Raw genomic sequence first — 22168 nt, 5'->3', positions numbered from 1 at the left:
TAGTGAGTGAGGGAAAATGAAAGTACTACACCACCCGGTTGGGCAGCTTTGCATTTAGAGGTGTGGCCCTTTTGCCTGGAAACTGACGTATGTACAATGTGCGGGCGGGGGGACTTCAGCCTTTATAACATATCGAGCCTTCTCAATCCTTTTCACAGACGGTGGTCTGTCTGTCAGATTCTGCTTGCTTCATCTTTCAATCTCCCTCACTTTTCTCTCCCCCTTTCACATTGTTGGATTACTTAGCCTATCTAGATCAGTAAACATGGCAACGCTGAGAGCTCTGAGAAAATTATGCCAGCAATCGCAGCATCAAGTGTGTAGTCTACATATGTCAGCATCAAGGTATGTATTAGTAATCCTATATAATTACGATATCAAATAGATTATTGTTATTTATCTATCTATTATCTATCTTGGTGGACTATGATAGGTTGCTTTCTATATGAAATGCTCCCTCTTCTTTTTTGAAGGTAACCTACCAGGTATTAATTTCCTTCTTGTCTATGGCACTTTCCTTTATGTTTGTTTTCTATGTGTCACTGTATCCCGGCATTTTACCGTCTCTGTGGATACAACGTTTCTGATTGTGCACTGAGGACAATTATGTAACGTTTTAAACGAAACATTGTAGCGAAGAGTGGTCTTGAATCAATGATCGTCTTAATGCGCCCCTAACGTTATGCCGGTATCATTGCAGTGTTGCTTGGCTGATGAAATCGCACAGAGCAATTGCATAAAGGCAGGCAAGTTCCAATTGGGGTTCACCAAACAACTAACGTGAAGAGTATTCAGACAGTTGTTACCAATGGGGGTCACAAACCAACTAAAAAATCGAATCAAATGTTATTTGTCACATACACATGGTTAGCAGATGTTAGTGCGAGTGTAGCGAAATGCTTGTGCTTCTAGTTCCGACAATGCAGTAATAACCAACAAGTAATCTAGCTAACAATTCCAAAACTACTACCTTATAGACACAAGTGTAGGGGGATAAAGAATATGTACATAAAGATATATGAATGAGTGATGGTACAGAGCGGCATAGGCAAGATACAGTAGATGGTATTGAGTGCAGTATATACACATGAGATGAGTATGTAAACAAAGTGGCATAGTTAAAGTGGCTAGTGATACATGTATTACATAAGGATGCAGTAGATGAGTACAGTATATATGTATACATATGAGATGAATAATGTAGGGTATGTAAACATTATATTAGGTAGCATTGTTTAAAGTGGCTAGTGATATATTTTACATTTCCCATCAATTCCCATTATTTAAAGCATCAGTATTCAGACAGTAGTTTTTTATATCATGTGTTTAAACAAAATATATATATAAACCTAGCTTTTGCAGACATTTTTTCCCTTCAACTGTCTGCCTAAATGTATTTGATTAATTCCATGTTTAATTTGAGGCATGCCTTGCTGCAGCACGTTACTGAAGATAATTAATGTCCCAGACATCTAGAAACACAAACCGCCTGTGTATGCACTGTGACTATGCACATGACTAACATCACAACCGATTTAGCCACTTAAGTAAGCACAGATGATTCTCATTTGGACCGTGCACTCTATTGAGTAGAAGGTTAGGGTCAACATAGGACAGTGTTTGTTTTTTTCAGAACAGTTTCCAATCATCACTTCATATGAGCAAAGCCTACTTTATAAAACCATAACACCAAACAAGTTTCATTGTTTTTTATATTTACATTTCACACTCAGGACAAAGCCCATACTTGGGAACAGCGCTAGCACAGACTTGCTGATAGGTAATTAGGAAATGGCTTGGGTTCTAGTTCAGAGCTGAAGGTATTGATTATTTGGGTCTGCTGACAGTCCTTTCCCTGTCATGGTACTGGCACTGTGTGAAGGATAACTAGTCTGGGAGGAAAGGTAGCACAACTTATGTCCTTTATCCTGTCTGAGACTAAGTAATCATTAACATGGTCTGTGGTCAACTGTTTGCTGAAAACTCAACACATTTACAACAAGGTTCTCTTATGGAGACCAAAAAACAAACAAAAAACATTATGTTCATGCTTTGTGTGCACATTGGAAGCTGGCAGTGGGGGTGTTGTCAAATGTCAGGCCCTGATGGGGTCTCCTCCAGGACTTGCTATTGTGGCCCCAATGAAGAGCTGAATGTTTCTGTGGTTGTTTAATTACTCATGATAGAATCAAGGGATGGTTACATCACTGAGGACGGCTCATTACTCCTCTGGTATTACTCCTCTGTGTGCATGCTTTTACATAAGGGATTTTATCTAGTTTAACACATTGAAAATGAAATGTGAGCAGCACTCAGGTTTCATCTTCACCCGCTCTGTTCTGCGCTCCACAATGAGGCCAACAACTTGGCTTGAAGGCCAGGGGTTCCAAGAAGTTTATTTAATAGCATGGGCCACAGTGTAACTCATGTATTGGTATTTTTAGCCACCACACTCCTCATGCATGGGTAACACCAGGAGCCCTGTACATGGTTTGACTGTACTTGGCCATCGCTGGCTTATGGGGAACCCTACATGGTTGCCTACCAGCACTCCTTGCTGGCTGACTTCCATACACACTCACTTTGGGATTGACAACTAGTCTGCAGGACTATAAATCACGGGCCAACCCCAGTGTAAACCTTCTCCTGACAGTTTACATGTTCCTCTAACATCTGCCTCTCTGCTCTCTGATTCTCCAGACAGGAAGCAGTGGTCATCTCAGGCAGGAAGTTGGCCCGTCAGATCCGGGAGGAGGCCAGGGCCGATGTTGAACAGTGGGTCTCCACTGGCAATCGGAGACCGCACCTGAGCGTGGTCCTTGTAGGAGATCATGCAGCCAGTCACTCTTACGTCCTGAATAAGACCCGAGCTGCAGCTGATGTTGGTATGTAAACACACACACACACGTTACCTGTGCTAGAGATAAACTCTGTTGCACAACAGAGTACATACTTGACTAAGAAACTATTCTATGAGTGTTCAACGAGGCTTTCTAATTCCCTCTTTCTTCCTGTTCACCATCACTTTCCCTGTCACTGTTTATATTTATCTGGGATAGAATGGGTTCATAATTCCTCCCTCTTTTTCTTCTCTGCAGGTATCAGCAGTGAGACCATCCTGAAGCCCTCCTGTATCTCTGAGGATGAACTCATGGACCTGATCTACAAACTCAACACAGACCACCGGGTGGATGGCCTACTGGTGCAGCTGCCTCTGCCAGGTAAGGAGTGGCTTTAGGGTGAGGAGACGATGCATGTTGTTGGGTAGGGGAGTTATTGCTCTTGGTGAGCAAACAGTTATACAACCTTTTGTAGACAAAGAAAGAATGACCGTTTGAAGCTGTTTTTAATATTTATAGCTAATACTTGCCTTTCCCTGAATGGTTTGGTCTTTGGCCTATTTACTGTAGAACAGCCATTTACATAATGTCTTGTAAACATCATTCCCACTGTCTTCTCACAGAACACATTGACGAGCGGCGTGTCTGTAATGCTGTGTTCCCTGGCAAGGATGTGGATGGCTTCCACGTGGTCAATGTAGGCCGCATGTGCTTGGACCAGTCCACCATGCTGCCTGCCACTCCCTGGGGAGTCTGGGAAATCATCAAACGTACAGGTGAGGTAGTGGGGGGGAGCTCTCACCTCCCTCTGTTATATGAATGCAATTAGACTGTTATGGGGGCAAAATGCTAACTCTGTCACTGACTGTTCATTCCCGTTTCCCAGGAATTCCTACCCTTGGGAAGAATGTTGTGGTGGCGGGACGCTCCAAGAATGTGGGCATGCCCATTGCCATGTTGCTGCATTCAGATGGGCGCCATGAGAGGCCTGGGGGTGAGTCTGGATGATTTAGGGGCTACAGTGATAGGGTGTATGCTATATCATTTCAATTATTATTAATTCACTATGATTAATTATGTAAAAGTAGATTAACAATGGGTAATAGAGATAATACTGAGTTTTCACTTAAAGCTGAAATTATGAAGTTGAAAATGGAATATGTGGATCATGGCCCTCACATTTACTTATTTTTTGATTCTGCAGGTGATGCCACAGTCACCATCTCTCACCGTTACACACCAAAGGATCAGCTCCGTCAGCACACAAGAATTGCAGACATCGTTGTTGCTGCTGCAGGTATGGATCATCTCTTATTGAGGATATATCGTTACCTTGTCTACTATCTGTCTCTCGCTTATTTGTAGGTTTATCATTTGTGACTGAGAGCAACTAGCTGGCTCATAGAGCTATTTTGTATCTCTTGAGTATATTGTCCTGGGTGGGTCTCTTAAGGCACGGACACACAGGTAGCGTTTGCCGGCAGAGAGTACTTAACAAACCAACTTTGAAAGGTGACGCTCATTTACTGCATTTCTATACAATTAAACAAAATGTAAATGCTATTTGGAGAGCAGCAAATGACCACAGCCACTATCACCATGGCTGCTGTAGGTTCATTCACCTCAGTTGATCTACAAAAAAAATAATAACAATTGTAATGTTATAACCCTGAAAGGGGGGAAATATGAGAAGTTTCACACTGACAAGTAGCATCAGCGACGAAACACACACGCGAAACACACAGACACACATATATATGTGCTTTTTTTTGTGCTTTTTTTTTCTATATTGTTTGCATTTTGTTTGCATTTCCAAACTTATTTGAAAAGATTAGTACAGGTTCTCAACTGACCCCATATGGGGCCCAACCCCACATTTGGGAACCACTGTACTAACCTCTCTCTGCTTGCTTCTGCTCTCTCTCTGTGTCTCCTCTGCTTCCTCCTGCATGCCTTGCATCCTGCCTCAGCCTCACCAGTAGCCTACTCTCTGTAAAGCAAAGTTATTAGGGGAACTTACAGTAGTAGTGTATTTTTTGCTCCTGCTGAGGTAGGCTCCGTTTAACGTTAGCTTCTTACTTCCTCCTTCTAGCAGGCTAAGTAATTCTAGCCAGAGCCCTTCAATGTTACTGCAATAGAATTCTCTGCCGGCAGATAGCCACCTGTCTGACATATCTATAAGAGACTTTAGCAGTTGTGCACTCATTCTCCGGGAGTCGGTTTGTGTTTGTTTGGAGGATGTCTGTAGACACGGCAGGAGTCGCAGGATTGTTTTAAAATGGCCTTTTGTCCGGCATCTCGCAAGCTGGGGTAGTTGGTTTCACCTCGGCCTGTGCCGTGAGAGGGTGGAGTTAGCCATTTGAGAGAGTGCTGAATGTGCTGCTAAAAATGGCTTATCCGGGGGACAGGCGAACAAAATGGGAAAGAAATGGTCATGATTCCACTCGTTTGCAAAGAGGCAGGTGCAATTTAGAACTCAATCAGATCAAGAATATAAACGTTCTGAGCTTTGCTCAATGCTGGGAGCAAAATGTAGACATTGATCTGTAATTGATTGTCTTTGTGTACAATATATATATTATTTAAAAAATATATATAAAATTAGAAAAAATGGGGGGCCTCCCGGGTGGCACAGTGGCTAAGGGCGCTGTCCTTGCAGCCACCAGAGACCCTGGGTTCGCGCCCAGGCTCCGCCGCAACCGGGAGGTCGGTGGGGCAACGCACAATTGGTCTAGTGTCGTCCGGGTTAGGGAGGGCTTGGCCGGTAGGGATATCCTTGTCTCATCGCGCACCAGCGACTCCTGTGGCGGGCCAGGTGCATGGTGTTTCCTCCGACACATTGGTGCGGCTGGCTTCCGGGTTGGATGCAGTGCTGTGTTAAGAAGCAGTGCGGCTTGGTTGGGTTGTGTACCGGAGGACGCATGACTTTCAACCTTCGTCTATCCCGAGCCCGTATGGGAGTTGTAGCGATGAGACAAGATAGTAGCTACTAACAATTGGATACCACAAAATTTGGGAGAGAAAGGGGTAAATATAATATAATAAAAAATGACTGTTACAACCATGGGTGCGGTGTGTGTGTGTGGTCCCTTACTACCCTCTAAACCCTCTCCTAATCTCAGGGATTCCAAACCTCATCACTGCAGACATGATCAAAGAAGGAGCAGCCGTCATTGATGTTGGAATAAACAGAGTGCTTGACCCTCTGACTGGCAAGGACAGACTTGTAGGGGATGTGGATTTTGAAGGTACGATTTTCTAATCTAGTCAGCAATTTGTCTAAATTTGCATTAGTCCTAAACTGGACTGTGTTCTTGCACACATTTTCTCTGCTACATGTTCTCACCCTTTATCACTCCTTTTGTAGGTGTGAGGCAAAAGGCTAGCTTCATTACCCCAGTGCCTGGAGGAGTAGGACCCATGACAGTGGCCATGCTTATGAAGAACACCATCAAGGCAGCTAAGAACCTCCTGCTGACTCCCTCTGAGAGTATCCGCATGGTAGCCTCTTCATAACAGTGACACAGTGACACATTCCACCCCTCCACTTTTAACTCTGAGCAACTTGGCGAACTTCCTTGCACACAGACATGGATGGAAACGTGATAGCTTTAAGGTTGCTGGTACCTTACACTTACATAACCTCTACCTGCCATTTCAGAATGTTACAACTCACCCATGCAGCTACTACATATTTATTTTTTGCTAGACTTTATTTTTTCTCATGTCATTTTTATGAGACCTTTTGGTTGTAAGTGAATTTGAACTACCTGTGTGTTTATTTATTTCAATGCATTCATTTATCGACTTTGTCAAAAGCATACAAAATTGCAAGGGGAACCAGTCAATTTCAATGAGCAAAAAATAGACCCTTACATAGATGTACTATTAAATGAATTATAACATCCTTATTCTATGGGCAGTTTTGTCTATCTCCCATCTCTACAATACCCTTTAGATCAGGGATGGGCAACTTTGATGGGGGTGGGGGCCACAAATAAATCTGCTCATCACGAGGGGCCGCATTTGATTGCGAGTCTGCATACCCAAATCCAACCACCACCAAGATAAGTTTAGATTGCTAAAGTTTGTTTAATGGCCCGCTATCTAATCAATTTTAGATGACATGGGATAATTCACTGACTCTCAGTTACTGACATAAGAGAACTGCTGATGCACAACCAAATTTCAAAATGTACCTTGTGTATTCTCAGTGCTTGACTTAGGCAGGAGCTCACCAGAGCTGCGCACTGACACCTTAAGTGTTCTACTGCTTAAGCTCCTGTTCCTCTTAGAATATTAGCTCAAAAGTATTGTGGAGCTCCTAAAGTAGTATTGTGGAGCTCTAAATATAAACAGTACCGGCACCCAAAATGAACCGGCACCTATTTTAGTCCTAGTCAAACAATGTGCATTCTACTATTCTAACTCGCAACAGTAGAAAATAAATAAAAGTCCATTCCTGCTTTAGGTCACACAAGCACTGTGAGCTAAGAGGGTTAAGGGCTAGTTATGAAATGTCAGCAACAAACAAGTCTGTTAAACACCATAACATTTACATTTGTTTTCAAAAATGACTTTGTAAAAATTATTTTGAAATAAAATGTTATTGCAAATGGATGGTCTTCATGTTTATTTGGATGAACAGGTGCTTATAGCATAGCTCTGCAACAGACACATCAATCTTACTATGATATATAATTTCCATTGTAAAGATTGCAGGTAGGTTACTCTAGTTACATTTGTATAGGAATGATACAAAATATCACAATGCATTACCTTTAACCCTCTACTTCAACCCTCAGAGGTGATACATAGTTTTGAGTATGATACACATCTTGATTTTATATCACAGTCTCATAAAACAAAAATGTTTATTCAGGTAATTCATTGCCAATATGATAGGCGGCCCATAAGTCTATGAACAGTGTGCAAGAGGACAACAATGTGAAGCGGACACACTTCCTAACAACCCGGAAATGCACGGGGGAATAAAAACAGCTGCACAACCTATTTATCTGGGGTGGACATGTTTTGTCGCTACTTATTTTCAGCTGTAGTTAGCAAAGTATTTCTACATTTTTTTACAGAATCTCCAGTACAGTTTTAAAGGAATACGATTAATTGATTGCCCTAGCATACATTTTCGACTATGGAGCGCAGTAGATCGCGCGACAGTTCCGCGGATAAGACCAAGAGCACGAGCAGACAAGTCGGAGAGAAAAAATTGTCCAAGAAGAAAAAGCGAAGACATTCCTCTTCTTCGTCTTCCTCATCGTCCAGCAGCAGTGCGAGTCCGACCCCTTCAAAGAAAGCCTCACGTTCCCTCAGCAAGAGCCAAGGTTTTCTTGACTCAATTATTAAATCACACGTAGTTGTAGATAGCTAACATTACACACCTATGTGTACCACTTCACATCCTCACATACAGATATCTAATGTCAGAGAATAAGATAATTAAATATCTTTGTATGTCTATCAATTTTACAATGTATTAATTTGTCTGCTTCAGATCGGAAAGGGAAGAAGAAAATTAAAAAAAAGAAGTTCCTCATCTTCCTCGTCAAGCTCTTCTTCATCCTCTTCATCATCCTCATCAAGTGATGAAAAGTCCAAGAGGAAGGAAAGGAAAAGGAACAAATTCAAGAAGAAGTTAAAGAAGAAGAAAAGAAAGTTAAAGAAAGAGATGAAATTGGAGAAGAAGAAAAAGAAGAAGATAAAGAAATTGGAAGAAAGAAGAGCATCCCTGCTTGTAGATTTGATGCCCCCTCCAGCCCCCCCCCAGCCCATAGTCACCACCCCCCCAGCCCTTCCTGGAGTTGTGGCAGAGTGATGATTGCACAGAAGATCATGGACCAGGTATGTTGGTCTCATACTTTGTTATATGTCGTCAATAGCTAATGTTTATTTCTTAACTAGCTAAACAAAGAATGGACGATGAAACCAGATATAAAGCTGAGTGGATGGATGTTTTGTTTTTGTCCATTCTGTAGCAATGACAGATGAGCAGAAAGCCAGGCTATCCACCAAGAGACCCTTAACAAAGGAGGAGTATGAAGCCAAGCAGAGTGTCATCCGCAGGGTGGTAGACCTTGAGACTGGACGCACCAGGTAGACCAACGCTATATACAACAGTGTTTCTATGGTTCGGTTATTTCTATATTTATATGCGTGTGTGCTGGTTTTTATTCCCTCTGTTTTTGTTTTTCAGGCTGATAAGGGGAGAGGGAGAGATCATTGAGGAGATTGTCAGTAAAGAGAGACACAAAGACATCAACAAGGTAAATGGAAAAACATCAAAGACCATGCAGCTATGTGTGCTTTTAGGGGGTTAAAGTGTTGTCCTCTACTTTAAAAAATGTCTACCTAACACTTGCTCTCCTCTCTTGTTACAGCAAGCCACAAAGGGGGACGGAAACTCCTTTCAGAAGAAACTAGGACTGAACAGGTAGAGGGTCTCCCCCTGATGTAAAGGCTATGGTAGGAAGGAGACATCTATACTATTCTGTATAGATAGGACAGAAGAATAGGTCTCCAGTTAGTTGTGCTGTGCATCATTTTTACATGACAGGATCCCTACATGTCTCCTGTGAGTGTGACTCATATACATCATTTTTGGCCACATTTTTTGTTTAATTGTTCAAATGAAATGTAATCAAATTAAAATTGTATTTTAGTTAACTGGCATCCTTTCATCACAATTCACTTTGGAATTTCTCTGAATGTATCAGAAATTCAGAATGGCCATGATGGCCAACTGTCAGTTTAATTCATATTAAATTCAATTAAACATGCATTCAAACTGACCCCCAAAACAGTCAACTGTAATGCTATTTACTTTTTTACAATGTAATAAAGTATTTTTCTTAGATAATTATCCTTGGCCATTGCTGTGTGCATCAGGTATTTACTATTTCAGTTACAGGTTTAAAACCTAATCTTACACCCAACATTAAAATAATTTAGAGACAAGAAACCACACATTTAATTTATGTTCTTCATACTTACTTTTTATACACTGTATATATAAACACAGGGAATTGGTAAATAAAACTGTCAAACTTTGGAGTAACACAAAGTATATTGATACTGTTTATACCAAGCTTTAACAAAGCCAAAGTATTGGGACATTTTTACATCCAGGTTAAGGTCATTTTGATGTGATCAAATTGTCAGCATTGTCATTTCAAAAAGAGTGTAAGATGAAACCTGTTTTTCAGCGCAGAGTTCAAGTAGTTTTATTTAATATATTCCTATGTACATTTATACCACAAGTCATACCAAAGTCTCATTGGAAATAATGGCCCCTTTCAGTGACCATACAGCAAATTCTATTGGAGGATTATTCCATGGAGGCATGAGTCAGACCACTGAAACAGAATTTAAGGCAAAAAGGGAAATGTACTGTAAGGCCTCTGGTAATATCTGCATCTGCCAGTAGCAGAACTATGGGGAATGTCTTTGTCCAGATGTGTCTGAGTTTAACTGATGATTGCACAATATCTTTACATTCTTGGGGTGTCAATGTCCATTTGACTGATACAGTATCTCTGGAGCAGGACGATGCTTTAAAGAGCAGCCATGTAATAATTGTTAGAGGGGTGTACGTTTTCTTTTAGCTGGATGTGCTAACCAGTCTTCTCCAATTTCACTGTTAGGATGCACAGAAAGACTCAGTGTTGTCTACAGAGAAATCCATGGGTTGCCCATAGTTATGTGCGACTTTAAAAAAAGGTCAAGCATATCATATGAACAGTGACTCGTAGCCCAAAGTATCAGTTACAACGGCATTGCTTCACAACACAAGCCCTTCCAGCTCAACTGACTGCATCTTTTACCATGCCTGTTGCATGTTCATGTGTATTTGGGGCAATGCTTTCTGGGTCACCCTAAAATATGCCTATAGTAGGGCAATGGACAGGAATAGCATGATCTCATATTATATGTATGAGATGAATTGGTGGTAAAGCAAGGATTCTAGAACATTGGGTTCACAATAGCCTCATGTAAACCTTGTTCTAACATGTGAGTTGTATGATCCAATCACTCTTAATGTTAGTCGTGTCTACTAGAGCTGGGACGATAAATGGTCGGTTTCGGTAATATTCAGTTTATCGAGGACTGATAACGCTAAGTAGCCTTTACTAGAGGAATGTGAAGTTGTAATGATATAGGCCTGTCTGCTAATATTGCTAATGGAACCATTGATAACATTCAAAGTTGTAGGGGTAGTTGACAGGGTAAAATAATTACTGGTGCTTATACATTTCATTCAACTTATCGTGATAATTCGGCAATTTATCGTAATATAGATTTTTGTCCATATCGGCCAGCTCTAGTGTCCGTATTGTGACCAGATTAGCTGATGCCTCCCTGTATGCGAAGTATTTGAGAGATATTCTTTCAAAATAATACAAATTAAATGTTTCTTTACATTTATTTACTGATGCCATAAGTCACTTGTGCTACCTGTCAATGATTTTAGAGGCTGGCATAATGATTTAAATGGTTTGACCATCCATATCTGCTTTCACTTGATTGATATCCAGACACAGTGCGTGCCTTACTACTTCCGGAAGGGGTCAGGACGATCTCATCACAATGTGTCTTTTAATAGTCTATACCCATCTGAAAATGCGAGCACAATCAGAACAGAGCAATCTGTATGGATTGCGAGGACCCCACTTCACCGTGATGGTCCTCCCTCCCCACACACTGTCTTCCTTGCTGTCCCTGGATCACGCCAGAAATGTAATGACCGTTCAACCAAGATCCCATTTGTCTAAACAATTTGCTATGATCATCATGTGCTTTGAAAATGTTTGTACCCGTATGTCTCATCACACGGCACCTAGACATTTTGTGAGTGTGTTAGCACGAGGTTCTGTCTCTGCTGCTGCATGTGCCTGCTTAACTGATTGTCAATGCATTGTGGCATTCTTTCTATATGGTGGATCTGCTGCTGTGGCATGATTGTGGGTAATATTGCACCTTCTCACTAACATTTCAGTACTCCGTGGTCCATTACAGTCGTAGTTCTACACAGTTTTGAAACAGGGAAGAAGTAAACATCATTTGCATGAATAAACCTAAGATTAATCACTAACTCTACTGTATGTTCCTTCTTTTCAAAGCATATTATTACAAATATCTACAGACTTTTCATTGGAGGCATCAACAAATAACTCCGAACTGAACCTAAATAGTATTGTCTATGTGCTCAATAACATTGAATGCCTCATTTACAGCTCAGGAAATGATTGACTTTCAAAATACACTATATATACAGAAGTATGTAGACACCCCTTCAAATTAGTGTCTTCGGCTATTTCAGCCATACCCGTTGCTGACAGGTGTAGAAAATTTAGTAAACAGCCATGCAATCTCCATAGACAAACCTTCACACAAGTCAGTTCGTCAAATCTCTGCCCTGCTAGAGCTGCTCCGGTCAACTGTAAGTGCTGTTATTGTGAAGGGGAAACGTCAAGGAGCAACAATGGCTCAGCCGCGAAGTGGTAGGCCACACAAGCTCACAAGAACGGGGCCGCCGAGTGCTAGAGCGTGTAGAACATAAAAAACGAATCAAACTGTTCGTCGGGAGCTTTATGAAATAGGTTTTGCCTAAAATCAACATGCGCAATGCCAAGAGTCGGCTGGTGTGGTGTAAAGCTTTGGCAACGCGTACTCTGGAGTGATGAATCATGCTTCACTATCTGGTAGTCAGACAGATGAATCTGGGTTTGGCGGACGCCAGGACAACGTTACCTGCCAAAATGCATAGTGCCAACTGTAAAGTTTGGTGGAGGAGTAATTATGGTCTGGGGCTGTTTTTCATGGTTTGGGTCCCTTAGTTCCAGTGAAGGGATATCTTAACTCTACAGCATACAATAACATTCTAGCCGATTCAGTGCTTCCAACTTCGTGGCAACAGTTTAGGGATGGCCCTTTCCTGTTTCAGCATGACAATGCCCCCGTGCACAAAGCAAGGTCCATATAGAAATGGTTTGTCGAGATCGGTGTAGAAGAAGTTGACTGGCCTGCACAGAGCCCTGAACTCAACCCCATTGAACACCTTTGGGATGAATTGGAACGCCGACTGCGAGCCAGGCCTAATTGCCCAACCTCACTAATGCTCTTGTGGCTGAATAGATGCAACTTTCCAACATTTAAGTGGGAAGCCTTCCCAGAAGAATGGAGGCTATTATAGCAGCAAAGGGGGGACCAACTCCATATCAATGCCCACGATTTTGGAATGAGATGTTTGACGAGCAGGTGTCAACATACATTTAGTCATGTAGTGGATATCATAATAAACATATGACACATTAAGATAGCAGATACATTAACACAAGTCTTTCCATTTGCATGATCAGTCGATGTGGTAGAAATGCAATACTATGCAAGACAAATAACCCTGCTGTGTATTGGCTGCTGCGGATGATTGCATGAGTTACGAACATAAAAAATGAAACACTATGTAGTTAGAAGAACTAAAACAATTGTTTTTCTGTTCACAAAAAATGAATATATACATTTATATCTATGTATCCTGTTAAATAATAATAAAAAGATGTATCCTGAATGTGTATCTCCTCAGTGTGAAGAGGATACCAGAGAATTGCCCCTTGGTAGGCCTGACCTCAGCTCTACATACAATATTATATACAAGCCTCGGTTATCTTCAACTATACCATCAATCAACCCAAACAAGGTCCACAGAGCAGTTTCAGTCTGTCTCAACAGACATCTTCCATTCAGCTTCTCCCTTCACGTGCAGTAGTAAATTGAGAATACTGCCTACTTTGGCACATCATCTTACAATGATAGAAGTTTGCCCTGCAAGTGATATACATAAATAGACTTTGTTGTATAGGCAATGATTACAGTGGACTATAATGTAACATGTTCTGTATGATAAAACAGACAATGATTGGGATCTCAACTGTAATCAAAGCGCAATTGGTATACATTTACATTTACATTTAAGTCATTTAGCAGACGCTCTTATCCAGAGCGACTTACAAATTGGTGCATTCACCTTATGACATCCAGTGGAACAACCACTTTACAATAGTGCATCTAAATATTTTAAGGGGGGTGAGAAGGATTACTTTATCCTATCCTAGGTATTCCTTAAAGAGGTGGGGTTTCAGGTGTCTCCGGAAGGTGGTGATTGACTCCGCTGTCCTGGCGTCGTGAGGGAGTTTGTTCCACCATTGGGGAGCCAGAGCAGCGAACAGTTTTGACTGAGCTGAGCGGGAACTGTACTTCCTCAGTGTATACAGACTTGAGTATTGCAGCTGCTGAAGCACTGCTATAATTCTATTTTGGCTGTATGTGTGTGGTTCTGGAGACTGTAGACTGTGTCATGATGCAGGGAGGATACAACCCACCTGCATATCCCAGGGTGGGAGATGGGGAACATGGATCTATCAGGAGTTAAACCAAACTGGCAGCATGAGGAAGCTGGAGTCCAGGAGACACACTGTGTATATCAATATGGTATTAAAGACATATAGGATGAATATAATAAATAAAAACTAGAAACAATATGCAACTCGGAAACAGTCCAAGTCTCTTTCTTTAGGAGTCTCTTCCTATTGTTGGCCAGAGGTTTGTTTGTGTGTTGTGCATGTTCCTTGCTTAAATAAGATGCTTCTTAAACAGCTTTTCTCCATTGTGTCAATGTCCGAAGAAAAAAAGAGACATTGCCTCCGCCTCCGCCTGTGGTTGTTTTTGTTGATTCAGGTATATTGATGGTGTTGCTTTAATAAAGACTGGTTCGTAGCACCAAAGTTTTTCAATGCTGTATAGATGTGGCAAAGAGATCAATGGAATTTGACCAAAACATTGGAAACACCACACACACACAACCACCCCTTCCCAATCTCCTCATTGTTGCCCATCAAAATTAACCTACATTTATGCTATTGTTTATACATGTATTTAACACAATGTTGGGGTAAAATGTAGTAATAAGGCCCGAGGGGGTGTGGTACAGTTGAAGTTGGAAGTTTACATACACTTAGGTTGTAGTTATAAAAAAAACTTGTTTGTCAACCACCCCACAAATGTCTTGTTAACAAACTAGAGTTTTGGCAAGTTGGTTAAGACATCTACTTTGTGCATGACACATTTTTACAACAATTGTTTACAGACAGATTATTTCACTTATAATTCACTGTATCACAATTTCAGTGGGTCAGAAGTTTACATAAACTAAGTTGACTGTCTTTAAACAGCTTGGAAAATTCCAGAAAATTATGTCATGGCTTTAGAAGCTTCTGGTCATTTGAGTCAATTGGAGCTGTACCTGTGGATGTATTTCAAGGCCTACCTTCAAACTCAGTGCCTCTTTGCTTGACATCATAGGAAAATCAAAAGAAAATCAGCCAAGACCTCAGAAACAAAGTGTAGACCTCCACACGTCTGGTTCAGACTCGGGAGCAATTTCCAAACTCCTGAAGGTGCCACGTTCATCTGTACAAACAATAATACGCAAGTATATACACCATGGGACCACGAAGCCGTCGTACCGCTCAGGAAGGAGACGCGTTCTGTCTCCTAGAGATGAACGAACTTTGGTATGAAAAGTGCAAATCAATCCCAGAGCAACAGCAACGGACCTTGTGAAGATGCTGGAGGAAACATGTATTTATATCCACAGTAAAACGAGTCCTATATCGACATAACCTGAAAGGCCACTCAGCAAGGAAGAAGCCACTGCTCTAAACTGCCATTTTTTTTAAAAACGACTACGGTTTGCAACTGCATACGGGGACCAAGATCATACTTTTTGGAGAAATGTCCTCTGGTCTGATGAAACAAAAATAGAGCTGTTTGGCCATAATGACCATTGTTACAGTGAGGGAAAAAAGTATTTGATCCCCTGCTGATTTTGTACGTTTGCCCACTGACAAAGAAATGATCGGTCTATAATTTTAATGGTAGGTTTATTTGAACAGTGATAGACAGAATAACACAAAAATCCAGAAAAACCCATGTCAAAAATGTTTTCAATTGATTTGCATTTTAACGAGGGAAATAAGTATTTGATCCCCTCTCAATCAGAAAGATTTCTGGCTCCCAGGTGTCTGTTATACAGGTAACGAGCTGAGATTAGGAGCACACTCTTAAAGGGAGTGCTCCTAATCTCAGTTTGTTACCTGTATAAAAGACACCTATCCACAGAAGCAATCAATCAATCGATCAATCAATCAATCAGATTCCAAACTCTTCACCATGGCCAAGACCAAAGAGCTCTCCAAGGATGTCAGGGACAAGATTGTAGACCTACACAAGGCTGGAATGGGCTACAAGACCATCACCAAGCTGTTTGGTGAGAAGGTGACAACAGTTGATGTGATTATTCACAAATGGAAGAAACACAAAATAACTGTCAATCTCCCTCGGCCTGGGGCTCCATGCAAGATCTCACCTCATGTAGCTGCAATGATCATGAGAACGGTGAGGAATCAGCCCAGAACTACACGGGAGGATCTTGTCAATGATCAAGGCAGCTGGGACCATAGTCACCAAGAAAACAATTGATAACACACTACGCTGTGAAGGACTGAAATCCTGCAGCACCCGCAAGGTCCCCCTGCTCAAGAAAGCACATATACATGCCCATCTGAAGTTTGCCAATGAACATCAAAATTATTCAGAGGAGAACTGGGTGAAAGTGTTGTGGTCAGATGAGACCCAAATGGAGCTCTTTGACATCAACTCAACTCACCATGTTTGGAGGAGGAGGAATGCTGCCTATGACCCCAAGAACACCATCCCCACTGTCAAACATAGAGCTGGAAACATTATACTTTGGGGGTGTTTTACTGCTAAGGGGACAGGACAACTTCACCGCATCAAATGGACGGGGCCATGTACCGTCAAATCTTGGGTGAGAACCTCCTTCCCTCAGCCAAGGCATTGAAAATTGGTCGTGGATGGGTAGTCCAGCATGACAATGACCCAAAACACACAGCCAAGGCAACAAAGGAGTGGCTCAAGAAGAAGCACATTAAGGTTCTGGAGTGGCCTAGCCAGTCTCCAGACCTTAATCCCATAGAAAATCTGTGGAGGGAGCTGAAGGTTTGAGTTGCCAAACATCAGCCTCAAAACCTTAATGACTTGGAGAATATAATAATAATAATAATATATGCCATTTAGCAGACGCTTTTATCCAAAGCGACTTACTGTCATGTGTGCATACATTCTAAGTATGGGTGGTCCCGGGGATCGAACCCACTACCCTGGCGTTACAAGCGCCATGCTCTATGCGCCATGCTCTACCAAGAAGATCTGCAAAGACGACTGGGACAAAATCCAACCTGAGATGTGTGCAAACCTGGTGGCCAACTACAAGAAACGTCTGACCTCTGTGAATGCCAACAAGGGTTTTGCCACCAAGTACTAAGTCATGTTTTGCAGAGGGGTCAAATACTTATTTCCCTCATTTAAATGCAAATCAATTTATAACATTTTTGACTTGGGATTTTTTTATATTTTTATTCTGTCTCTCACTGTTCAAATAAACCTACCATTAAAATTATAGACTGATCATTTCTTTGTCAGTGGGCAAACATACAAAATCAGCAGGGGATCAAATACTTTTTTCCCTCACTGTATGTTTGGAGGAAAAAGGGGGAGGCCTGCAAGTCAAAGAACACCATCCCAACCGTGAAGCACAGGGGTGGCAGCATCATGGTGCTTTGCTGCAGGAGGGACTGGTGCACTTCACAAAATAGATTGCATCATGAGGACAGAAAATTATATGGATATATTGAAGCAACATTTCAAGACATCAGACAGGAAGTTAAAGCTTGGTCGCAAATGGGTTTTCCATATGGACAATGACCCCAGGCATACTTCCAACGTTGTGGCAAAATGGCTTAAGGACAACAAAGTCCAGGTATTGGAGTGGCCATCACAAAGCCCTAACCTCAATCCTATAGAATATTTGTGGGCAGAACTGAAAAAGCATGTGCGAGCAAGGAGGCCTAGAAACCTGACTCAGTTACACAAGCTCAGTCAGGAGGAATGGGCCAAAATTCACCCTTATCTTATTGTGGGAAGCTTGTGGAAGGCTACCCGAAACGTTTGACCCGAGTTCAACAATTTAAAGGCAATTCTACCAAATACTAATTGAGTGTATGCAAACTTCTGACCCACTGGGAATGTGATGAAAGAAATAAAAACGGAAATAATTCATTCTCTCTACTATTATTCTGACATTTACCATTCTTAAAATAAAGCGGTGATCCTGACTGACCTAACACAGGGAATTTTTACTAGGATTAAATGTATTTGGCTAAGGTGTATGTAAACATCCGACTTCAACTGTATATGGCTAAGGGCTGTCCTTTGCACGACGCAACGCGGAGTGCCTGGACACAGCCCTTAGCCATGGTATATTGGCCATATACCACAAACTTCTGAGGTGCCTTATTGCTATTATAAACTTGTTACCAACGTAATTAGAGCAGTTAAAATCAATATTTTGTCTTACCCGTGGTATACGGTCTGATATACCGGGGCCGCAGGTAGCCTAGTGGTTAGAGCGTTGGGCCAGTAACCGAAAGGTTGCTAGATCGAATCCCTGAGCTGACAAGGTAAAATTCAGTCGTTCTGCCCCTGAACAAGGCAATTAACCCACCGTTCCTAGGCCGTCATTGTAAATAAGAATTTGTTCTTAACTGACTAGCCTAGTTAAATAAAGGTTAAATATACCAAGGTTGTTAGCCAATCAGCATTCAGGGCTCAAACCACCAAGTTTATAATTTTGAGTATAATGCTTCTATGGATGTCAACCCCAATACATTGTTATGTCATCGTCACCAAGCATTACACTTAAAAACGGCTTCAATTACCACCAACGATTTCCATATGGCTGGCTTTACTACCATATATATGAACCAGAGTTAGCATTTATCAGATATTTATATATTATGCAGCGAAAACAGCCAAATATATCCAAATTGGATTTTAGTAACCACATTGTGGGCCTGTTAGAATACATCAATCCTGATGGATTTGCTGAATATCTACTTTGTTCGATCAGCTTGCGCTTTCCCCAAGTTCCATTGACCTGTTTACCGCATGTATTCTCTCATTCTTCTTCCTGTCTCTGTATTTAGAGCTTTGAAAGCCTACGACCAGCATCTCACTCTCCCCTTTCTTTAAATTATTCTCTGGTCATCTCAATCTTAATTTCTTGAATTTCTCTTTCTGCAGTTTTCCCCTTTCCTCATCACCTTTGTCCTTGCTCAATTTCATCCTCCTACTTTGGGTCGAACACCCCAGGCTCCAGCTTGGTGCTGCCACTGCGGCCCCAGCAGCCTGCTGTAATGCTCATGCTGCGCTGGGCTGGTCCAGGGCCATGCTGGCTGTGGCTGTCTGACTGGCTCTGTGTGCGCTCTGGTCTACTGTGGCCACTGCCGCTGGGCAAGCTGGAGGCCGGCTGGGCGGAGATGGTGCGCAGCAGCTGGTTCCGCTTCCGTAGGAAGTCGCTTTTTGCACCCAGACCAAAGCTGCCTTTCCGTAGGACCATGCGGGCACTGCTAGTCTTTGCTGGCCGAGAGCGCTGGTTGTACTCCAGCTGAGAGAGGTGGGTCGCATAGCCCTCTGTAATGAACTGTTGGGACAGGCATGGAAAGAGACAGTCATATAATGTAATGAAGTGCTGCATATGGTAAACTAGAGGACCAGGACTAAACTAAAAAGTCAGTGCATGTGTATCGTACCTGGCACTGAGCTTGCATCTTCTTGGAGGATCGGCCAATGATGTAGATCTGGGAGGGAGAGAGTCCGATGGAGGTGTAGACCGCGATGTCTTTGGTAGAACCATAACAAGCAAAGATCTTCATGTGAGCCTGTGGAACCAGCGAATCAAGTGTCATCGATAAATTAGGACCAAGAAAATGTACTTTCTTGACAATCTCTCCTAATCTTTTTGTCTGCACCATCTCTTCAATCATCTCCTCTCCCTTCATTATCTTCTGCACCATTCCACTTAGCCCTCATCTACTCCTGAACCTACCCCCAGCCTCTGTTACCCACTCCAGTACCCTCAACAAACCCACCACCCATCCCCCACTGCCATCCTGACCTCCATGAGTGACTTGAGGAAGTTGGCTTTGTGTCTGAGTGGGTCGTGGACCAGGCCATCACAGAAGGAGACGATGCCATGGGGGAAGTTATGCTGAGACAGCCAGGCCACCACTCTCTGCTTCTGCATGTCTGGACGCCCCGTCACATAGACGATCAAATAGCCCAGGTCCTGCCAGTGCCTGGAAAGAAATCAAAAGGTATAAGAAAGAGTGGAGAGAGTGCAACACAACGGGTTATAGAGACAGAAATCATTTTGTCAGATGCTTATGACTGTTCAATCGCAGGTGATGCCAGGTGCATGTTACCTGACCACATCGACTGCTCCGGCTCGAACTTTGGGATCGCTCCCCATGATGGACACGCTGGCAGCGAATGAGCCGTCTATACTGAACACAACAAACTCTGTCCCATGGGGAAGCACTGTCAGGTAGCTGTCTGCAAATGTGTGATCCCCCCTGTCGGTGATAGGACACAAAACAATTTGAAGATAGAGGAGAAGAGACCGAGACAATTGGAAAGAAATAAAGAGGCAGAGGAACAGAATAAAAAAAGACAGAGTCACCTAAAACCCTCCAAAAACAGAGGGCACCATTTCTGAAGCCTCAGGACTAGATTGGCTGAGAGAGACCATAGAGAGCATGCCATAGATGCCAGTCTCACCTGACCACCAGTTTGACCGGATAGACACCAACCCCCAGCCGTTTGCTCTCTGGGATGATGAAGGACACACGGCCACCGCTGTTGGTCAGCTCCGTGTCAAAGTACACCCAGTCTCCAGACGGGGGCTGGGTCATGATGTGGATGTCCACCTGTAAACATAATATATACGCCATTTAGCAGATACTTTTATCCAAAGCGTGCATACATTTACATATGGCTGGTCCCGGGAATCAAACCCACTACCCTGGCGTTACAAGCGCCATGCTGTTTCAACTGAGCTACAAAGGACCAACATAGAGATAGATATACAACCACTTCGAACACAAACACATTGAAGATGCACACATACATGTAGCGTATTTTGAACTGAAAACAAATACAGATAAGACTCATGGATGGAGGGATAAGTACATAGGGATAAGGTGGATGGAGGGACAAGTACATAGGGATAAGGTGGATGGAGGGATAAGTACATAGGGATAAGGTGGATGGAGGGATAAGTACATAGGGATAAGGTGGATGGAGGGATAAGTACATAGGGATAAGGTGGATGGAGGGATAAGTACATATGGATAAGGTGGATGGAGGGATAAGTACATATGGATAAGGTGGATGGAGGGATAAGTACATAGGGATAAGGTGGATGGAGGGATAAGTACATATGGATAAGGTGGATGGAGGGATAAGTACATATGGATAAGGTGGATGGAGGGATAAGTACATATGGATCAGGTGGATGGAGGGATAAGTACATTTGTATATAGGACCTTGTGTGTTACAAACCCACTGTTTGCATTGTTGTAATGGAAAATGATCATACTGATCGCTGAGAGAGAGCGAGAGAGAGAGCCTACCTTCTCCCCAGTCAGTGTGACCATGTCCAGAGGTCCGTACATGAAGCGGCCAGTCACGATCTGCAGCCCACCTTCTGTGAACACTGCATCGTTTACACGATGATTGGCTGTCACATTCTGTCAAAGAAACACACACATAAATAGATTGAGACACAATTACAGTGTTAGCAAGAGTGAATTTCTTCAAGTGGTCAACACTGTTCTAGCTGCAGCAGACTGTACCCTGATCTTGACGTGGGTTCTCTTCCTGAGCCACTTCTCCCGGGGTTTAGATGGAGTGAACTCTGACACCTCCTTACCATCCAGCTCCAGTATGCTGGAGTTTTCATGTCTCATAACCTAAAATAAACATATAGATGACACCACACATACTCACCATAGCCACACTAGTGTATATTTTAAAGGGGGCCAGAAGCACAGGCCATGGAAGATTGTGGGGTGAGCTCACCTGTCGCAGCAGGAAGGACACTACATCAGTGGACTCCCAGTAGGATGCATGGAAGAGGTGCGGTAGTGCCACTGTGGGGAAGGCTGTCAGTGCATCAGGGCAGTACAAGGCAAAGTCCACGCGCTTGGTGCCCCACCAACGAGCTGCGACTGCATGGTGAGAGGGGGTACATGGGTAGGGGTGGGGTGGAATAGTTGCATTGTGAGTAAGGCAGAGGGGCAAAACATCCCAAAACACCCCTGGAAAAGTTCAATCAT

At 42.6% G+C, this 22168-nt stretch overlaps 3 protein-coding genes across 5 annotated transcripts in view; 2 read left to right on the top strand and 1 right to left on the bottom strand.

Annotated features, from left to right (window-relative positions):
* Nucleotides 1-134: 134 nt before the first annotated feature.
* On the top strand, nt 135-7458 carry mthfd2 (methylenetetrahydrofolate dehydrogenase (NADP+ dependent) 2, methenyltetrahydrofolate cyclohydrolase). Its single transcript, XM_046350797.1, has 8 exons — nt 135-345; nt 2701-2885; nt 3099-3221; nt 3464-3616; nt 3727-3834; nt 4045-4137; nt 5963-6088; nt 6208-7458. The coding sequence occupies exons 1-8, from the start codon at nt 266-268 to the stop codon at nt 6354-6356; spliced, it is 1017 nt and encodes a 338-aa protein (XP_046206753.1). The 5' UTR covers nt 135-265; the 3' UTR covers nt 6357-7458.
* Nucleotides 7459-7710: 252 nt separating this feature from the next.
* On the top strand, nt 7711-9717 carry arl6ip4 (ADP-ribosylation factor-like 6 interacting protein 4). Its single transcript, XM_046348314.1, is given in 7 exon segments — nt 7711-7722; nt 7901-8182; nt 8353-8637; nt 8639-8699; nt 8834-8951; nt 9052-9121; nt 9236-9717. Coding segments are annotated over 7 exon segments (885 nt in total). The 3' UTR covers nt 9293-9717.
* An 8831-nt stretch (nt 9718-18548) lies between these two features.
* LOC124036341 (membrane-associated phosphatidylinositol transfer protein 2-like) overlaps nt 18549-22168 on the bottom strand; it is a 102531-nt gene continuing 98911 nt past the window's right edge. For all 3 annotated transcript variants that reach the window (XM_046350795.1, XM_046350793.1, XM_046350794.1), the window contains 8 exons: nt 21912-22060; nt 21686-21802; nt 21464-21580; nt 20610-20758; nt 20255-20404; nt 19948-20128; nt 19583-19711; nt 18549-19473 (listed from right to left, as the gene is read on the bottom strand). In XM_046350795.1, the coding sequence (XP_046206751.1) occupies nt 19120-19473; nt 19583-19711; nt 19948-20128; nt 20255-20404; nt 20610-20758; nt 21464-21580; nt 21686-21802; nt 21912-22060 (1346 nt within the window). In that variant the 3' untranslated portion in view covers nt 18549-19119. The remainder of the gene's footprint in view (nt 19474-19582; nt 19712-19947; nt 20129-20254; nt 20405-20609; nt 20759-21463; nt 21581-21685; nt 21803-21911; nt 22061-22168) is intronic.

The sequence above is a fragment of the Oncorhynchus gorbuscha genome, linkage group LG05 (genome assembly GCF_021184085.1).
Source record: "Oncorhynchus gorbuscha isolate QuinsamMale2020 ecotype Even-year linkage group LG05, OgorEven_v1.0, whole genome shotgun sequence".
NCBI classification, from domain to species: domain Eukaryota; kingdom Metazoa; phylum Chordata; class Actinopteri; order Salmoniformes; family Salmonidae; genus Oncorhynchus; species Oncorhynchus gorbuscha.
The sequence above is the reverse complement of the archived record's forward strand: the minus strand, read 5'-3'. Positions and strand labels throughout refer to the sequence as shown.